At 56.7% G+C, this 17,604-nt stretch overlaps 1 protein-coding gene and 1 long non-coding RNA gene across 2 annotated transcripts; one reads left to right on the top strand and one right to left on the bottom strand.

Moving 5' to 3' along the window:
- On the bottom strand, positions 1-3,491 carry LOC116453022. Its single transcript, XR_004243653.1, has 2 exons — positions 2,984-3,491; positions 1-2,711 (listed from the first exon to the last, which is right to left on the bottom strand). It is a non-coding gene; the product is annotated as an uncharacterized LOC116453022 (long non-coding RNA).
- A 76-nt stretch (positions 3,492-3,567) lies between these two features.
- Positions 3,568-17,546, top strand: SLC25A1 (solute carrier family 25 member 1). Its single transcript, XM_032128018.1, has 9 exons — positions 3,568-3,695; positions 13,693-13,800; positions 13,924-14,023; positions 14,256-14,394; positions 14,876-14,960; positions 15,120-15,224; positions 15,605-15,720; positions 16,039-16,112; positions 16,207-17,546. The coding sequence occupies exons 1-9, from the start codon at positions 3,605-3,607 to the stop codon at positions 16,319-16,321; spliced, it is 933 nt and encodes a 310-aa protein (XP_031983909.1). The 5' UTR covers positions 3,568-3,604; the 3' UTR covers positions 16,322-17,546.
- The last annotated feature ends 58 nt before the right edge of the window (positions 17,547-17,604 follow it).

Genomic DNA, 17,604 nt, shown 5'->3' with positions numbered 1-17,604 from the left:
TACAGTCAGTGAAGTTGTGTCTTTTATGTGTCAGAATTTAAAAATCCTGAGTCAGGTTCTGAATTTATTCAGTTACACATTTTCCTGTGTGGTTCAATGACTCAAGGTGTGGGTTGGTTTTTTTTGGTGGTTTTGGGTTTTTTTTTGGGGGGGGGGTTGGTTTGTGGGTTTTGTTTGTTTGTTTTTTTGTTTTGGTTTGGGGTTTTTTTGTTTGGTTGGTTTTTGTCTGCTGTCGTTTTAATCAAGATTGTAAAATTTGTTTGTCTAAAAATCTCCCAAGTCTCCTTTCTCCCCACAGTGGTTATGAAAGGAAGGAATTACGAAGTCTTCTGGTATGTTGTTTTCCACAGCACTAAGTTCTCCAATATTATGCAGAGCACAAATTCCCCAAGTACTGGTTATCCAGCTGGAGAGCTAGGAATGAGTTTGGGTGGGAAGCGGTGCTTAATAAATCTTTGAAATGCTCTCCTTTTGTAAGGTACTTCTTTTTTTTTTTTCATGTAGGGGTGGGAAAATGGCTTCATCAACTGCTAATAGAGTTTGTCAACTGGAGTTGCTTTGTTGAGTAATCCATCCTGCTGTGAGGGACTCAGGACCATGGCTGGTAGCAGAGTGATAATCGGTACAGGCTGTACATGGGCTTCACTCTCTTCTGAGATGAGTCAGGCTCACGCAGATGTGAACGTAACAGGGACTTCTGTGGTGCTCTTGAGAGGCTCAGTCCTGGTAATCTCAGTGAATAATCTTGAATAGGAACAGGAGCTCTTTTTGCATGCATGCTCAAGTGGGACTCATGTTCGTTTTTTGGAATAGCATCATCTTTCTTATAGTCACAGTAGCTCCTGCTGCACACACTTGAAAGCTGGAGAAATGTTGACTCAAATCTGCAGTATTTTCACTTCTGGAAGCCAGTTATCTGCAGGATCTGTTATGCATAAAGGAATTGTTTGGTCTCGATAGGGAACCTGAGAGAAAATGAGTTTTCTCATTTTATCATAAGACTGCAAGTGATGGGGATTAATAATGCATAGAAAGGTTTATCATAGTTGATGAGTTATAACAATTGTGATAATACATCTGTTAATTCAGTGAAATGAAGAGGTTCTCTGATCCCAGGATATATAATAGGAAGTTATCTGCCCCATACTGATGACTCGTGGTCTCTGAAACCATGGTGGGCTGTCCAGTGCCAATTAAATAAAAGTAAGAATAATTCTAGGGAGAGGCAAGGGAGGAATAAGTTGGAACTAAGTGTAGTCATGTAACCATGTGCTTCCAAGGATCCAGAAAACTGCAATTACTGTTTGTGTTTGAAAAAATAAATTGTGAAAGTTGCTTTCATTTTCAGTAGCTCTTTTTAATTCTGATTATTAGGGCCTGGAGAGATGCCATGAGGCACACAGGCTGCAGTAGCACCTGACTATATATTTCACAATTCTTGTGTCTTTGTATGCCAGCAGAAACAAGCACCAGCCACCAGCAAGGGAAATGAGTTTAGATTGTCAGAGGGTTGTTTCCATGAACATTCCTGAAGCGAGAGCAGTAACATAGCGGGTTTCATGTTCTGTCTGTAACAGTAATTGCTCTTCTATACTTTGATCACACATTTATTAGGAGATGCTCTTGACCATGTGAGCCTGGTCAAGTATTTACTTTCACATAAGTAATGGGATTTAAAATTGAACCTCTTGCAGCCCCTGGTATTTCAGGGATTGTTTATCTTCTTTTGCTGTTTCTCCTTCAGGCTTTCTGCTGACAAGTGGTGTTAGCAGCTTCTTGGAGGTCAGGTCCTTGCAGGAGATGGCTTGCAATCTGCATGTGATTAAATATGAATCATCCTTTCCCCTGTTCAGCAAAGTAAGCACCGCTGTGAATCCCATTGAGGCTGATGCGAATTAAGCATGTGGTGTGGTATTTTCTTGGACAGGATGAGGTTGTGCACAGGCCTTGATGATTCGGGAATCTGTAAGAGCCAGCGTTTGTTGTGAAGGTAATAATGGCCTCACAACAGAGGCTGTACGTGTCTGCAGGCAGATGTGAAAGCCATGATAATTTGATGGAAAGGTATGAGGAGTGGCAGAGGTTAATCATAAATCCAAATGCATTTGTTTGCCATCTTTGAATGAATTTATCTTATTTTTACCATTCTAATAGTGCTAACCTGAACACAAGAAGCTGCTCTGCATTTGTGACTGGGACCATGACTGTTTCTTCCTTCCGTGTACCCTTCACATGTTAATTGCTCCCCCTCCTTTACTTAGCCATGCTAGAGGAGGGGGGACCTTAGACTTGGCATGAGACCACTCTGTGCCTATTTTAACTCTGTTGTGAAACCACATGCAGTTCTGGTCTCACCTGGGGGTGAGTTCTGCAGTGCAAGTATGTTTGCTTTTAACCCTGGCAGAATAAAGGTGCTTCAGTTCCCCAAAGGGTTTTTCTGCCGGCGGTGTAGCCACGATGCCAGGGCTGTGTAGCTGCAGAGTGAGCTTTTGGATAGGGCCGGCAGCTGCTGGATTGCTGAGTCTCGTTAAGCAAAAATTATGTCACAAAGCACAGAGAAGGCAAGTCTGGACAGGAGCATGTTTTATGCATAGCTTGGGGTGACTTCTTGCACAAAATGTTCCCTCTTTGGAGTAGTGTGGCTGCTCCAGGTGTAAGGGAGAGCACAGCTCTGGAGTACAGCTCCAGGGTTCCCCGGTTTCTGAGAAATGCTGGATGGAAATGAAAAGAGTGTTGGTTTCTTTCCCTGCATCCTGTAAATACAGCATTTGGACATGAACTAGTGCAGGGCAGTCTTCCTCTGTCTGCAGATAAAGCAAAAACACATTCTAGTGCAATTTGCACAGCCCAATTATTGAAGAGCAATAGATAGTAACGCCCCCCCCCACCCCCCCGGCAAAAAAAAAACCCAACAAAACACCAAAAAGCAAACCAACAAAACCACCAACCAATCCCGGTAAACCCGGAGTGTCACTGCACTCACAGCAGCCTTTTAATTTGAGAATGTTTTTGTTTCTCTTCCGCCTGCACTGGGCGTTCACGTGCGCTTCCTACCCCGGGAGTTCCTGGTCTCCGTTCCTCACTGAAACAGAAGGGATTCAAGCCAAGGGCCCGAGAGGAGCAAACCCTCCCCTTTCCCTCTCCTCGGACGTTCGTCCCCGCGCAGGAGCGCGCTGTTGTGTATCCTCGCTGATCGAGGGGGTTTGGGATGGTTCAGAGCTGGTCCTGGCCTAAGCGTGCTGATGCTGTTCATGGGAGGAGGCACTGCTGTCCACGTCCCTCCGGCCGGACTGGCATCTCTCCGTGCCCACGCGGAGGCTTTTCCCGTGGATTCCTGGGCGCGGGCTGAGCAGCCCCCATTCGCGCAGCACCGAGGCGCGGGGCGGCTCATGCCGCTGCTCTGTTGCCGTCCTCCCGCACAGCTGCTCCCCGCACAGCCGCTCCCCCGGCCACCCACGGGCCACCCTCGCCCCGCCCCGCCCCGCCCCGCCCCGCCCTGCCCCGCGAGGATGTGACGCCGCCGGGGCCGCCCCTCGCGGGCGCGGCTCTGAAATAGGGCTCGGCAGCCGCCGCCGGGCAGCCGGAGCCACGGAGCAGCGCGGCCATGCCCGCCCCCGCCGCGCCCCGCAGTCTGGCCGCCGCCGCCCCCGCCGGCAAGGCCAAGCTCACGCACCCCGGCAAGGCCATCCTGGCAGGTAAGGGGCCCCCCGAGGCTCTCCCGGGGCCGGGGCTCGCCCCGCCGCTGCCAGCGTGGGCATCCGGCTGGGCGGGGGCTGCCGGACCCGCCCCGGGGCGGCGGCGCTCCCGTAGGTGCTGCTCCATCCCGGGACTGCCGCCCCTCTCCCGCTGCCCGCGGAAGTCGACCCCGCTGGACCGGGGTTTCCCTTCGGCCACAGCCAAAGAGCTCCCGCGGCTGCATCCCGAGCCTGGACGCTGGCTCCGGGGCTCATCCCGTCCGCGGGGACCGCAACGTCTTGCTAGGCTGTTTCTGCAAGCCGGTGGTCCGGCCGGGAAGGTGCCGGTGGGCTCGGACATGACGCGGGGCGAGAGGCGTTCGCGGGGTTCAGCGGGGTTCAGCAGGAGGAAGCGGAACTGATGGGAGAGGCTGGTGGCAGCAAGGACCCCACAGGCTCCCCCGAAGGTGTTAAGGGACAGCAACAGCAGCAGTCGGTTGTCCCTGCCCCAGCTGTGTCCCACAGGCTGCGCTGATACAGCTCCTCTGAGGGCTGCTTGGTCCCTCCTTTGTGCCTCAGCATCAGTCCCTATGGATCAGGGCGTGTTTTCCCGTCCAGTTCTGACCGCTTCCATGGGATCAAAATAGGCTCCGAGTGCAGCAGTAACTGCAGAGTTAACGCTCTGCCTCCTGTTTGTGGCTGCTTCGAGCTCTGAGCTGAATGGAGTCCAAGACAGTCGCAGGCTTGTTAAACTCCTTTGTAGCTGTTCATTAGCTCCCTGGTTTCTCCTGCCAGTCCCAGGACAATTCCCAGAGTGGAGATTAGCGTCTTTGTTTTGAAATGAGCCATCTCAGCCTCGACATGATTGGCATGTTTAGAGCTTTTGTGTTTTCCAGCCAGTTCCCCCTCCTACGATTGTGCCTTTGTTTGTCTATCCAACTCCTCGCTCCCCTTCAAGGGCAGAGCTCCAGCCTCCAGTAGCGGGGCCGGGGAGCATCGGGGCTGTGCCCGCACGGGGAGCGGAGCCGCGGCCGCTCCGGCTCTGCCCACCGGTACTGCCCCCGCCCCGGCGGGCGGCCTCCCTCGCAGCACCGGGAGAGCTGCCGGGCGTGGATGCGGCCGCTGGAGCGTGCAAAGGGTGCCGAGGCCTCCCAGGGTCACGTCTCCGGGAGGGGACTGTGCTATCACTCGGCTGCCTGGCCAAAGGGCTGGGGCACAAGGAGGAGGCAGTCTCCAGCGAGAGGGGTGCCTTCTCGCTCAAGTGAACCCTTTGGTGAGGCTGGGCTCCTCCAGAGCTCTGTGCCCCTCTGCGCTGCCCCACCTCAAAATGGGTTGGTTTTTTCAGGCCTCTTGACTTAAAGGTCTTTTAAATGGGATTTAATCCAATTTTGGAATGGGAAGGACAGGCTCTTTCCTTCTTGTCCACCCTTCCCAGTCTTTCACAACTTGCTGTCCACATGCAGTGCATCAGGTTGTCACTGCCTGGACCAGTGTACCAGGATACTTTCATAGATCTTGTGTATATCTGTAATCAGGATCACCAGCTTATCAGTATCAGTGTCCCGTGAGAGAGGTTGCAGCAGACTTGCTCTGCTCTCGCCTGCCCAGAGGAGTTGCTGTGGGTATGCCTGGAAGCTGTCCCGATGTAAAGGAAGGGACATAGTGCTTGTGGCCTTTGCTAGGTGCCAGGTTGGGCAGTACAGCACAAAGCTGTATGTGCATCTGCTTGGGGGGCCCTTCTGGGTTTATGTGAAGCTGCAGAGGTAGAAGAAGGACCCTACTGAGACGCTGGTCTTCTCCTCACAGGCTGTAATCAGAGTAATTGGTTAACGGGCAGAAGTCCAGAGCCAAGCCTCTGTGGCATCTAATTGTATTAGAGAACCACAGAAATGGGAGAAAGCTGCTGTTAACTCCCTGTGCCCTGGTCTGCTCAGCCCTCCAGCCCCTTGCTGGGGGATGCAATGCTGTTTGTGGCTGTCTCTGCTGACTTTAAGGGGTTTGCTGATGCTCTCAGAGTTTCTCATCTGACATCTGTCTGCACAACAGGGGTGCATGCTTCAAAGCTCCACGTTCTGGAGAGCTGGAGGTCTCAAGATGGAACATTCCTGCTGTGCTTCATCAGCCTGTGCTGGTGGAGTTAAGCCATCATCCCACCCTGGGTGTGTATCTGCTCCCAGACCCCGTGTGTAATTGGGATCCTCTGCCAGGGAGGCACAGCTCCCTCGGCTGCCCAGACCTCAACAGGCTGGGGTTGTCTCTTTTCTGAAGAGATGCAAGTAGAGCGCTGTCTGCCAAGAGCTCTTCTCCTTCAGTTGTCGCAGCAGACAAAATGCAAGGTTAAAAATTAATTTGCTAATGGGCTCTCCTTTGTCCAAGCAGCTGTTGTGTGCCAAGGCAGTACTTCACCTTGCAGTGACAACGCTGCCGGTGCTGCTGTGGCTGTGTGTGGCCTGAGCACATGAAGGCAGCTTGACCTCTTCTGCTGGGTAACAACCTGTTAGCAGGCAGGCCAGGAGCCCAGCCATGTCTCCAGCCTCCCCACAGCCAGCTTTCCCATTTTGTGCTGTGGTTTCCAACAGCCCACCAGACTCCTGTCCTTCCCACCAGCATCCTGAAGGGCTGTGTGCTGCTGATCTGCTGTGCTCCCAGCACAGGGCCACACTGCAGTGGGGAGCTTGAAATAAAGGCAGTAAGTGGTGAGACAGGAATGCTGGTGGGACAGTTGTCAGTCACCTCTGGGATTCCTGAGAGAGCCCCTTTGCTGGGTTTTTGGATGCCATGTTGGGTCAGCTCGAGCCAACCTGCAGCGTGGGCAATTTCCAGCCCAGCACAAATGATCTTTGCCATTTGCAGGCAAACCCTCGCACCCCTGCCCTCCTTGGGAACTTTGCTCGAAGTTATCAGTGCTCATTTGATGAAAGGCTCTGCCTGCCTTCGCCAGAGTTAAGTACAGCCTTATTCTGATTTTAGCTGGCTTTGAAGCCTGGGGTCTGCTCCCTCCCACGGAGAAGCTCCCAGCTGCCTTGCTCTCTGTGTGGTACCTCTGCTCAGCCGGGGCTGCTGCACAGTTGTTCCTGCCTACACCTAATCCTGCCTGGGCAGGGAGGCAGGACGCCTGGATGTTGTCCCACATGGTGCTGGATTTGGAAAGAGCTCACAGTGGTTGTGGCTGCTACCCTGGTGTTGGCTACCACTGGCAAATAGCAGTGATGTGCACCAGGGTCCAAGGGGGAGCATGGGCAGGGGAGAGGGACTCTGCAGGGAGAGAGAAGGGCCTGAAGAGAGAGTCGGGCATGAAGCAGGGTTCAGCAGGGAGTCCAGGCTCCTGAACAAAGCAGTAATTAGAGCTTCAGTTTCCTCTTCTTTGTTAGTCCTTGATATTATCTTTCTTAGGAAATACTGTACCTGCAGAGGAGAGGAGTTGGAGACTGGGTGTGAAAGCTGAGACTTGCCTCTTGCAGAGCAGGTCTCCTTTCCCAAAAGTCCCAAGTCCATCTGTATTTGCAGGGCTGTTGCTCTCAGGAGAGGCTGTGAGGGAGGTTGTGCTGCTGTGAATGGCTGTGGTCCAGCACACTCCCTGGTTTTGAGATGGATGCCTGGTGCTCACAGCAGAGTAGGGGATGTTGCCCCCTTCATGCTGAGCCGGGTGGAGGCTAAGCACAGCCAGGGGGAAGGACTGGTGAGCGTGGAGGGAACCAGTCCTGCCAGGTCTGCTGGCCCTCAGTACATCACTCCTGGCTGTGGTTTCTCCCACAGTTGCCTCCTCTGGCTGTCATCTGTTTGGGGGTGGGGCACAAGGACCATGCTAGCCTTGAGTGTGTCCTGGCTGCCTGGGAGCCCTCATGGGCTGCAGTGGAAACCTGTAAGAGCCCCAAGGCTCCTGGTGGGAGGAGGATGTCAGCCCCAGGGCCAGGAAACCACACTGAGGTGTCCCTTCGGTCTAACAGATTCTGGGTGAGCTGGGGTTAACCCTGGGCTCTGAAATTTGAGATTTTCACATGCCTGATGCTCTGCTTGACATTCTGCAGGCAACTGTTTTCTCTGGGTTGATGTAAACGATCGGAAGGACTCGTCCATCTTCCTGAGACGATGAGCGCCATGAGCTGACAGCTCGGGGATGTTGCAGCATCTCTCAGCTCTGACAGCCCTGTGTGGTGCATGCCAATGTAGCCTCCCTGCTCCTGCTTGTGCCCTGAGGTCTCAGGTCACCTCTTGACATCAGGGATTGATTTTCTGGCCATCTCTTCTCTCTCCCTGTGCTCCAGTGCTTGGTACACAGTCACTCCCCTGTGCTGGGGGCTGGGAGATCAGAGCCTGTCCCCAGGGAACTCTCAGTCCTGGCAGTGGCTCCTTCATCCATCTGCAGGGCTGTGCTGAGGGAGTCATCCAACAGCCCTGGGCTCCGACACTGGCTCCCTGTTGCGTGTCTTTAGAGAGTTTTTTGACTCTTGGTTGGTGTCTGAAGTCAAGTGGTGGGCTGGCCAGGAGCCAGCTCATAGTGGTAGAGCTGGGGCCTTGAGGTGTGCAGGGCAACGGGGAGAAGGTGACTTGAGCAGGACGGGGAACCTGGCAGTCTCCAAAGGCGGAGTCAGCACCAAAGGAAGAGGATGCTGTGACTGTGAGCACAGGGAAATGGCTTCTGCCATCATACTTACAGCCGAGAAGTTTAAAAGTAATAATGATTAATTGTCATATTGAGAAGTAAATGCAAAGCGGTGATAAATGAGTGAGTTGTGAAAGGACAGCCTGTTCAAACAGGACAGTTCCAGTAAGATTCAGGGCAAATTATTTCATCCCATCCGTAGTGTTATCTGCAGCGCTGTTTGCACGGGGCTGTTTACCCACAGTGGCACAGGGTGCAGAGGGGCACCTCTCATGTTTGCCATTCTCTGTATCCCTGGGGGAGGTCAGACCTTCACCAGCCTGCCTGTAGCACTCTCCCATGACCAAAAGAGCTGTGAGTGTGTGTTTACTGCTGGACATGCTGAACCCCTGTGCTCCCCACTGGCCTTGCCCCTGTCAGATGGGAGACCTTCTTAATCCCAGCATGGGGACAGACACCCTCTGAGCCTGCTGACCTGCTGCAGGACATGTTTTTTCCCTTCTAACCAAAACACAGGTAAACTTCTGGCAGTCTGGTTTGGGGAAGCAGCCTTCCCCATCTCAGCACTGAGTCAGACTTTTGGTGGCAGAGCTGCCGTGGTGGTTTTCCACAAGGATGTGGCTGCGGATGGGTGATGAAGAGCTGCCCGTGGCCAGAGGAGGTGCCCGGGTGAGGAGTGCAGTGCTGGAGTCCTGGCGAGAGCCAGCTGTCCTGGAGAGCTGCAGCCCCAGCGAGGCTCCTGCCTGCTCCTGAGCCCCGAGTTTCACAAGATGGCCCGTGGTTGGAAGTGCCGGGAGGGTGGAGCTGCTAAACCCGTTTCACCGCTGCAGGCAGGGCAGGATTGCTCCACTGCTGCCTCCAGCTGGGTTTTGGCAATGGATGGGTGAAGAGCAGCCTAGATGGCTGCCAGCGGGGCATGGTCCCTCAGTGTGGGGAGCAGGCAGCCGTCTGGGCTGCAGGGACCTGTCACAAGCTGCTGGTGGGCATTTCTGCCTCCCTGGTTTGTAGCAGCCTGATGCTCTTTGGTTCTTGGGATTTTTTCTCCTTATTTCCCCAGCTCCAAAAGCTGTGTTGGCTAATGGGGAAGGGCACCAAGTCCCCTTGTGAGAGTGCTGCGTGCTGTAAGCACAGCATCCAGGAGCTGGGCAGGATTGCCCCTTGTGCCCATAGTGTGTGGTCTGTGTCACCAGTGTCAGCTGCTCAGCTCAACCTGTCCAGCTGCACCTTCTGCACGTGGGCTGGGAGCCTCCAGAATGGGGAACTCAGGGCTCAGCTTCCGCTGAAAGCCTGTTTGTGCCTTCCTACCATCCTGAGCCACCCGGCTGGGAGAACAGAGAAGCTCCAGGCATGGGCCCTAGGAGAGCTCTGCTGCTTTGCTTCCACACCCTTAGGAATAATTCCCTCTGGCCTGAAAGGATCCTAATGAATCTGAAGTTAAAAGGCGCTTTTTATATGGAAATCAGGTGCTGGTATGTCAGCATAAGAGTGAAATTACTCATAAAATGGAGAGACTGAAATTGCTCTCCAGGTGCTCACTTCTCATCAGAGCTGCACAGAGACCTGCTGCTCCATCTCTCTGCAGGAGCAGGATGCTTTTGCAGGCACAGCCACTTGGAGGAGTGGCTGAGGGGCCAGTGCCACCTCCTGCCCGTCTGTGGCTCCCAGACAGGGCAGTGGATGTTCATTGGGGCACTGCCTCTAGGTAGGAGTTTGCAGAGGGTGACAGTGCCAGTGCTGGCTGTGCAGCCTCGGCTTGTGTCAGTCCTGGGGCTCTCCTTGTCTTCTCCATCGCAGCTGCATCCTCCCACCCTCAGCACTGCCCCCTGTCCTGGGTCTGGAGCTGGGCTCCCTGGGTCGGAGTGGTCAGTGGTGTCCCCAGAAGCTGCTGTGGACGGGGTGTGAAGCCGAACCTGCGTGTGCTGAGGCCATGACGTGTTGTGTGAGCATTACAGGGGCAGCACCCTCCCACTGTCCCCAAAAAACCCTCTGCTCTCCCTCCTGCCAGCTCTCCCCAGCCGTGCCCAAGGGCTGCAGGCGTGTCCTCAAAGGACGGCCTCCTCTGGTCTCTCCGACGGGGAGAGCTAAACTTTTTCTGGGAAAACTATGTCAGGGTATTTTTCCCGTGTCTCCCTTCCTGCTGGGCCTGCAGTGTCAGGAAAGCTGGCAGCTGAAGCACTTGCAGGCTTGCTGCAGGCAGGGAGCCACTCTCAGTGCTGGGAGTGGGATCGCCCCGCCGAGGGCACCTTCCCTGGGGCCGGGCAGAGCGACCTTCCCTGAAGGACGTTCCCTGTCCTCTGGCTCTGCTGCACCCAGCGAACAGCCAGAGCCTTGGCCCGGCATCTCAGCTGCCCCGCGTGCTCTTTCACCTCCTGAGCGCTGCTGTTCCTGCTGACTCTGCGGTGTTGCAAGAGCTGGAGCTGCTGGTTAAAGTCCGGGTAAACAGGTTGCAAAGCCCCCACAGCCCTGGCGAGGGAGGGGTTTGGACAAAGCTGCTGATTGCGAGTAGTGGAGTGATTTATTTGCATAGAATGAGGTTTCTGCTGGAGTGAAAGTGTGTGGGGAGAGATGACAGCAGAGCAGGACCTCTGATGGGTCTTGCTTGCAGGGCAGGTGGCCTGTGCCACCCTATCTCTCTGTGGGCAAAAGAAAATGGATTAAAATTGCTGCAAGTCATGGAGTGCTCTGTACACCTTCCCATGGGATTTGAGGCCAGAACAACACTGGGGAACAGGGAGAGGAACTGGCAGCATGGGTGCCCTGCTCCTTCATCTTTGGCTAGGGCAGCCTCATTGCCCCAGAGGCTGCCAGTTCCCAGGAACAACATGCTGTTCCTTTGCTGGGCTCCTGTGGATGGCTTTCCTGTGGGATGCTGGGCAGACCCTCTGCCTCCCCTGCATGGACAAGTGTGACTGCTGAGGCTGTGAGCAGGTTGCAGGAGGTGCAGCATCTCTCCCTGTACCATTTGGTGTGGCTGCTGTGAGCTGAGGTGCTGGTTGCCCCTGGACTGCTGCTTGTGTGGGTGCTTCCCTGCTGTCTGGCTCCTGGATGTGCTGGGGCAGGAGCTGGTGCTGAGGGACCGAGAGAGAACAAATATTTATGGTGCTTAAAATGTCCGGCACTTCAGTTCTGCAGTGTAGGAGGGAGGGAGTGGCCTTGGCAGCACCTGGAGTGTTCATGTGGCTGTGGTGGCACAAGGCTGGTGGCACGGTGGTGTGCAGTGGTGTGGGGAGGCGCCAGCTGGTGCTCAGCTTTTTGGGGACTGTTGCACCCAGCTGGAGGACATTGCTCCTTATCATGCTGCTCTCTGGGGCCTGCCAGCTGCTTCTGCACGAGCTGTTTGTCTTTGCAGGAGAAATTAGTGTTTGGCCAGCCCCCTGCCATGGGACCAGCAGTGTCTATCTGCCACTCTGACAGACATGCCAAGGGCAGGAGAGGGTTGAGGGGGTAGCAGGAGTGCTCTGGGGACCCTGGGGATGGTGGCTGTCCTCCTGTGATGCCCCAGGGGAGCTGTTGGCTGGCTGCAGTGCTGTGAGCTGGCCCTGTGGCTTCCTCCCACGCCCCCAAAGCAGCGGGTGCCACGGAGGCGTCAGGGCTGGCAGTGGTCACCCATTGCTGCCTCCTGAGAAGCGCCTGCCTGGGCTGGGCTGGGCTGGGCTGGAGCTCAGCCCCCCTGGGAACATAGAGGGAAACAAGGGGCCTTTGTTTGCTGTGGCAGAGCTGGGCTGGCCTCATGCCCTGTCCCCACGGGGCCGGGATGCTGCTGAGCTGGGCTGGCCTGTCCTGCCTTGGGTACTCAGTGCCACGGTGTCCCCGTGGATGCTCTTCGAGCACAAAGCTGAGCTTTACATTGTCCTGGCTGTGTTGAGGCTGGCCTGGCTTCTTGGCTCCCTGGGCAGGACAGTGCAGCCTGGTGCTTTTTGTGCCTGGGGGGAAAACCAGCATAAGGCTTTAAGATGGGTGCTGCCCAGCTGCTGGAAGGAATGTGGGGAGGCTGCTTTTCCCTTCCCTCCAGGACTGGGCTGAGAGAAGGCAGCAGTGCTCCAGAACATGCCAGTTGCCAGTGGCACTGGCAGGGGGCAGCTGTATGCAACACCAGAGAGATCAAGGGTCTCTCTTGCAAATCTGGAGGCTGCGCAGAAGAAATAAGACTTTGTGGGAAAGTCTGCTTGTCCAGGGAGTTGAGGCTGCCTGCTCTTGTTACAGGGAGCAGCCATGGGCTGTGGTGTCCCCTATCATCATCCCCTTATGGGGGTACTTTGGGGGGTGCTGATAAGCAGAGCTGTGGCACCAGCCTGTGCTTCACTGCAAAGCAGGATAACAACCACTGCACCCAGTCCCAGCCTCTCCCACAAAGGCAGTGTGTTCCCTGCTGGGCTGTCCCCTGGGCTGTGGTGGGGCTGCAAGCCTGGGGTGGCTGCAGTGGGGGCCACGGTGCTGCTGAGTCACATCAAGGACATGGCCAGGCTGGAGGAGCCACTGGAGGCTGTATGGGAGACTGGGAGCTGGCAGCCCCCCTGACCCCACACTGTGCCCCAGCCTGTGGGCTGGAGCATATTCACCTTCCTGGGCAAGGAGCAGGGAGATCCTGGAGGTGCTCAGGGCAGTGTTGACCCCAGTGGCAGTGCCCTGTTCTGGGCTGAGCAGGGTTGGCCCTGTGAGACCTGAGGGGGCTCGGCCACGCTTCCTCCTGGTGCCGGCACAAAGGGCTCCCGCTGCTCGGCGGCCCCAGCCGCGCTTTGATGCGAGGAAGCGCCCTGTGATCCGTCGTGGCCGGATGGGCTGAGCCCAGCTCCCCCAGCACTGCTGGGTGCAGCCATGCTGAGGGGAGCCCCAGGGCTGAGAGCCAGCATCCCTCGCTGCCCGGCCATCAGGAGAGGCTGCAGCCGGTGTAATCAGTGCCCAGGAGCCGCCGCTGCAGGAGCCCGGGGCAGCCAGACAGGCTTGATGATAATTGTGCTTCCTGCTGGCATAGCCAGGCCTGCAGATGGGCTCCTACTGCTGTGGGGAGTGGTGCTGGGCCTGCCGCAGCACCACTGGGTTTATAAATCCCAGCGCTGGCAGCTCACCTGGGGGTGCGAGGCGCCAGAGAGGGAGAGGTGCCTTTGAGGGGCAACACACCAGATAGACAGCCATGGGTGCAGTGTTTTGCTCTGTTTTCCCACTCCTTTTCCCAGTCTTCTTGACAGCTCTTGCCATGGCTGGGCAGTGATGCCCATGCAAGGCACCAGGTTGGCACAGGGCCCTGCTGCTGTGTGGAGTTGTCAGGGTTTTGGTGAGGACAGGGACATCGTGTCCCGGCCCAGACCTGGCTGCCAGAGGTCCCAGGCTCAGCCAGCATGGAGCCAGGAGCAGCCATGTGGCACTGAATGGGCACAATGCTGCTCCTGCCTCAGGGTTCCTTCCTCTCGCATGCAGGTGGCCTGGCTGGAGGGATCGAGATCTGCATCACATTCCCTACTGAGTATGTGAAGACACAGCTGCAGCTGGACGAGAAGGCCAACCCTCCCCGCTACAAGGGCATTGGTGAGCAACCTCTCTGGGTTTGGGGCTCCTGGGAGCCTGGCTGGTGCTGGGGGGATTTGGCAGGGCGGTGGTGGGTGGTCCTCGGCGTGGTGGGTGACAGTGGCACCGCTGTGCTCTGCGCAGGGGACTGTGTGAAGCAGACTGTCCGTGACCATGGCATCCGGGGGCTGTACCGGGGGCTCAGCTCGCTGTTGTATGGCTCCATCCCCAAGGCTGCTGTCAGGTATGTGCCCCCATGGCAGGAGGTGAGTGGGGGGGACCCCCCAACAGCAGTGAACAAGGGGGTGGCTTTGCCCTCGGTGTCTCCACTGGCATTTTACCAAAGCCAGGTGGTTTCCCAGGCAAGGGAGGGTCCTCTCACTGAGTGTGCAGCTGCTCCTGGAGACAGACCCATAGTGGGGGGGTGCAGCCCCCCGTCCGGGTGCCCAGGGCTTGGCACAGTGGCTCCTTTGCAGGTTCGGGATGTTCGAGTTCCTCAGCAACCAGATGAGAGATGAGCAGGGGCGGCTGGACAGCACACGGGGCCTCATCTGCGGGCTGGGGGCTGGCGTGGCTGAGGCCGTGGCCGTGGTCTGCCCCATGGAGACTGTGAAGGTGGGTGGTTGTGGCTGCTACTGTCCCCTGCCTTGGCACCTCCCCTGCCTTGTGCTGGGCTGGGAGAGGGAAAAAGCCAGGGATGCCCAAATCTGGGGACCTGAGGGCTGTCTGTATTTGCTCAAGACAGTTTTGTAGGGGAGGGTATGATGCTGGAAAGCCCTGTGGAGGTCAAGTCAGGTGGCCCTGGCCCCTCCCCCACTCCAGGGAGGAGCCTCATGCCCAGGAGTCATCTTGTCACCCATTTTATGAGTGTAAGCCCCACATGACTGCTTGCAGCGGCAGTTTCCCAGGTTTTCCTCTGCAAAAGGCATTGCTGGCCATGGGCACAGGCTTCCCCCATGATGTCTCCCAGAGTTGCCTGATTGCATGGGTCAGCTCTGGCCTTGGGACCGTCCCTGGAGCAAGGCAGGAGGTAGCTGGCAGCCCTTTGGGGCCATTGCATTACCTCAGCCAGGACAAGTGCATCATCTCCTCGTAGGTGAAGTTTATCCATGACCAGACCTCTCCCAACCCCAAATACCGTGGTTTCTTCCATGGCGTCCGGGAGATCGTTCGGGAACAGGGTGAGTCCCGGGAAAGTGGCACCCTGATCCCCTGAGTACTGCCTTGCTATGGGGACAGGGTGGGAGGTGGTGGATGGGCACAGGCTGGGACAGGTGGCCTGGTAAGGTTTTTTTCTGCCACTTGAGGCTGGTCTCCCCTCCAACACCCTCTTCTTGCAGGACTGAAGGGGACCTACCAGGGCCTAACTGCAACCATCCTCAAGCAAGGATCAAACCAGGCCATCCGCTTCTTTGTCATGACCTCCCTCAAGAACTGGTACAAAGGTACGGTGCCCTTGGCCCCCCAGGCCGCCCTGGCTCTGCCTCTGGCTCCCCAGCCGCCTTTGGGAGCTGGGATGTTTTTTCCATCCACACACTCCCTATTTCTCATGGCTCAGCCATTTGGAATGGAGGAAAGTGAAAACCAGGGTGGGGTGGCACCGGCTTGTGGCGCTGACAGGTCCTGGTGCTGGAGTATCACTTTCCCACTCACCCTGAGCCCCATGGTGCAGCGTGGGCTGGTGCTGGTGCTGCTGGATGGTCCCCAGCTCAGCATTGCACCCTGATCACAAGCAGCCAGACCTGGGACCTTCCTTGCAGGCTCCCTCAGGAATGTACGCGGGAATCCCACCACCACTCTGCCCTCAACCTCTCTTCCTTCCCAGGAGACAATCCCAACAAGGTCATAAACCCCTTCGTAACAGGGGTGTTTGGAGCCCTTGCTGGAGCTGCGAGTGTCTTTGGCAACACCCCCTTGGACGTGGTGAAGACCAGGATGCAGGTACGGTGCCAGGGCACAGTGTGGGACTGCTCTGCATGCAGCAGCCTGGGGGCACCCACTGCCTGGGAGCTGTTTCCTGCAGTCCCTGGGGCAGGCATGTGATGCCAGTGAGGTTTGGTTGGGAGATGTCTGCGATTGCTCCTGATCCATGGGGAGTGTTTGCACAGAGGTGGGGACATCCCTGTGGGGTCTGATGTCCTGCAGCAGTGGAGAGAGATCAGTTCCTCATGGTACACTGCCAGCTCTCTGCCTCCCCCATGAAATCTCCCAGATGCAACCCTGGCTCTGGCCTCTGATCCTGCTTTTTCCTTCCCACAGGGGCTGGAAGCACACAAGTACAAGAACACCTGGGACTGTGCCTACCAAATCATGAAACATGAAGGGCCCCTGGCGTAAGCTCTGCAGGGGTGGTGGCTGGGAGGAGGAGGGGCAGGGAAGGGGCTGTGAGGCACCCAGCCCCATGGCCGCCCTCTCTATCCCTGGCAGGTTTTACAAGGGCACAGTGCCTCGCTTGGGCCGTGTGTGTCTTGACGTGGCCATCGTCTTCATCATCTACGATGAGGTGGTCAAATTCCTCAACAAAGTGTGGAAAACGGACTGAGGGGCCGGGCCAGGCAGCCCCCGCCTCCTGTGCCCCGCAGGGCTGCAGCTGGAGAGCGGAGACCAAACCCACACCTGCCTGCGGCACTGCTGGGGCCAGGTCTGCCCTGCACACCCCAAACTTGGCCACCTTTATCTTTAGGAACAGGCTCTGGAGCAGGTTAAATTACTAGTTGTGTGCTAAAAGGAGCAGGGAGGGAGCTGCATCCCACCATCCCAACCCCCAGCATCCCAGGTCATGCCCACCCCAATCTCCTGGTGACACTTTCCCCCGGCCCCACATCAGCTTTGTGTTCTGGTTAACCAGGGTGAGATGTCCCTTGGACAGTGGCCTTGGGGCTCCCAGCAGCCAGGAGCTGCTGACTGCCTGGGGAGCGGCTGTTTTGGAGGTGCTGAGAGCCCCCTCGAGCCCTGTGGGTGCAATGTTAAGCTGTACATCACAAGCTGACAGTGGGGCTGATGCCACCAGCGGGGTCACAGCAGCTCTGGGAGGGGGCCCAACGGCCCTGCACCCCCGGGATGGGAGGGCAGTGACCGCCTGGTGTGACCCCAAGCTCCCTCCTCCCTCCCTGCCAGCACCAAGACCACCGGCGTGCAACATCCCATCCAATCCCATCCCTGGGGTCCTGCTCAGCCCTGGGCTGCTGAGCAGGGCTTGCCCAAAATTGCACATACAGCCAGGCCTTTAGTTCTGCTCCCTGTGGGCTGGGGTTGGGGTGAGCTGGGTGTCGCTCACCTGCCGTTTACAGCCGAGGCGTGTGTGCGAGCCGGGGCGAGGCAGTGCAGCCCCACGCCACAGGCTTGGCCCCTCGGCCAGGGGTGCAAACTCCTTTCTTCTGCCACATTCCCTGCATCTGCCCTCCTGCCGGTTCTCTGTGGCGTGCCGTAGGTGATCCCGTAGCTTTTGGAGCTTCACGCTGACTCACTAACACCCGTGGCCGTGGGGCTGGAGCCCTGCCCTGCCCGTGCCAGGCTCGCCTCATTGGATTTGTGCCAAATTTCTCCCTGAGGGAGCTGGGGGTGCAGGAGCCAGGGCTCAACCCATCCCTTGTCTCTCTTGTAGCCAGCGATGAGCTCAGCCTTAACACAGGAGGGTGAAGGAGGAAAGCCCAGGCACGGTTTACCTGCGGCTTTTGGCTCTGAAGCCAGTGAGGGTTGCATTAGATTTTTTTTAAATTATTATTCTGTTTTACATTCGCAATTTGAATAAAATCAGTCTGGCTGTAGCAGCTGCGTTGGCGTCCGGGCTGTGCTGAGTGGGCAGTGAGTGGCTCCTGCCCTGTG

The sequence above is a fragment of the Corvus moneduloides genome, chromosome 18, assembly GCF_009650955.1.
Source record: "Corvus moneduloides isolate bCorMon1 chromosome 18, bCorMon1.pri, whole genome shotgun sequence".
In the NCBI taxonomy this organism is placed as follows: Eukaryota; Metazoa; Chordata; class Aves; order Passeriformes; family Corvidae; genus Corvus; species Corvus moneduloides.
Note: the sequence above shows the minus strand (reverse complement) of the source record. Positions and strands in the feature narration are given on the sequence as shown.

Bases quoted from the DNA above. Each gene is read 5' to 3' on its own strand.
- SLC25A1 (XM_032128018.1), top strand. From the start codon at position 3,605: ATGCCCGCCCCCGCCGCGCCCCGCAGTCTGGCCGCCGCCGCCCCCGCC. The intron at 15,225-15,604 runs GTACGGTGCCCT...CTTCCTTCCCAG, and splicing joins CCTCAAGAACTGGTACAAAG to GAGACAATCCCAACAAGGTC. The intron at 15,721-16,038 runs GTACGGTGCCAG...TCCTTCCCACAG, and splicing joins TGGTGAAGACCAGGATGCAG to GGGCTGGAAGCACACAAGTA.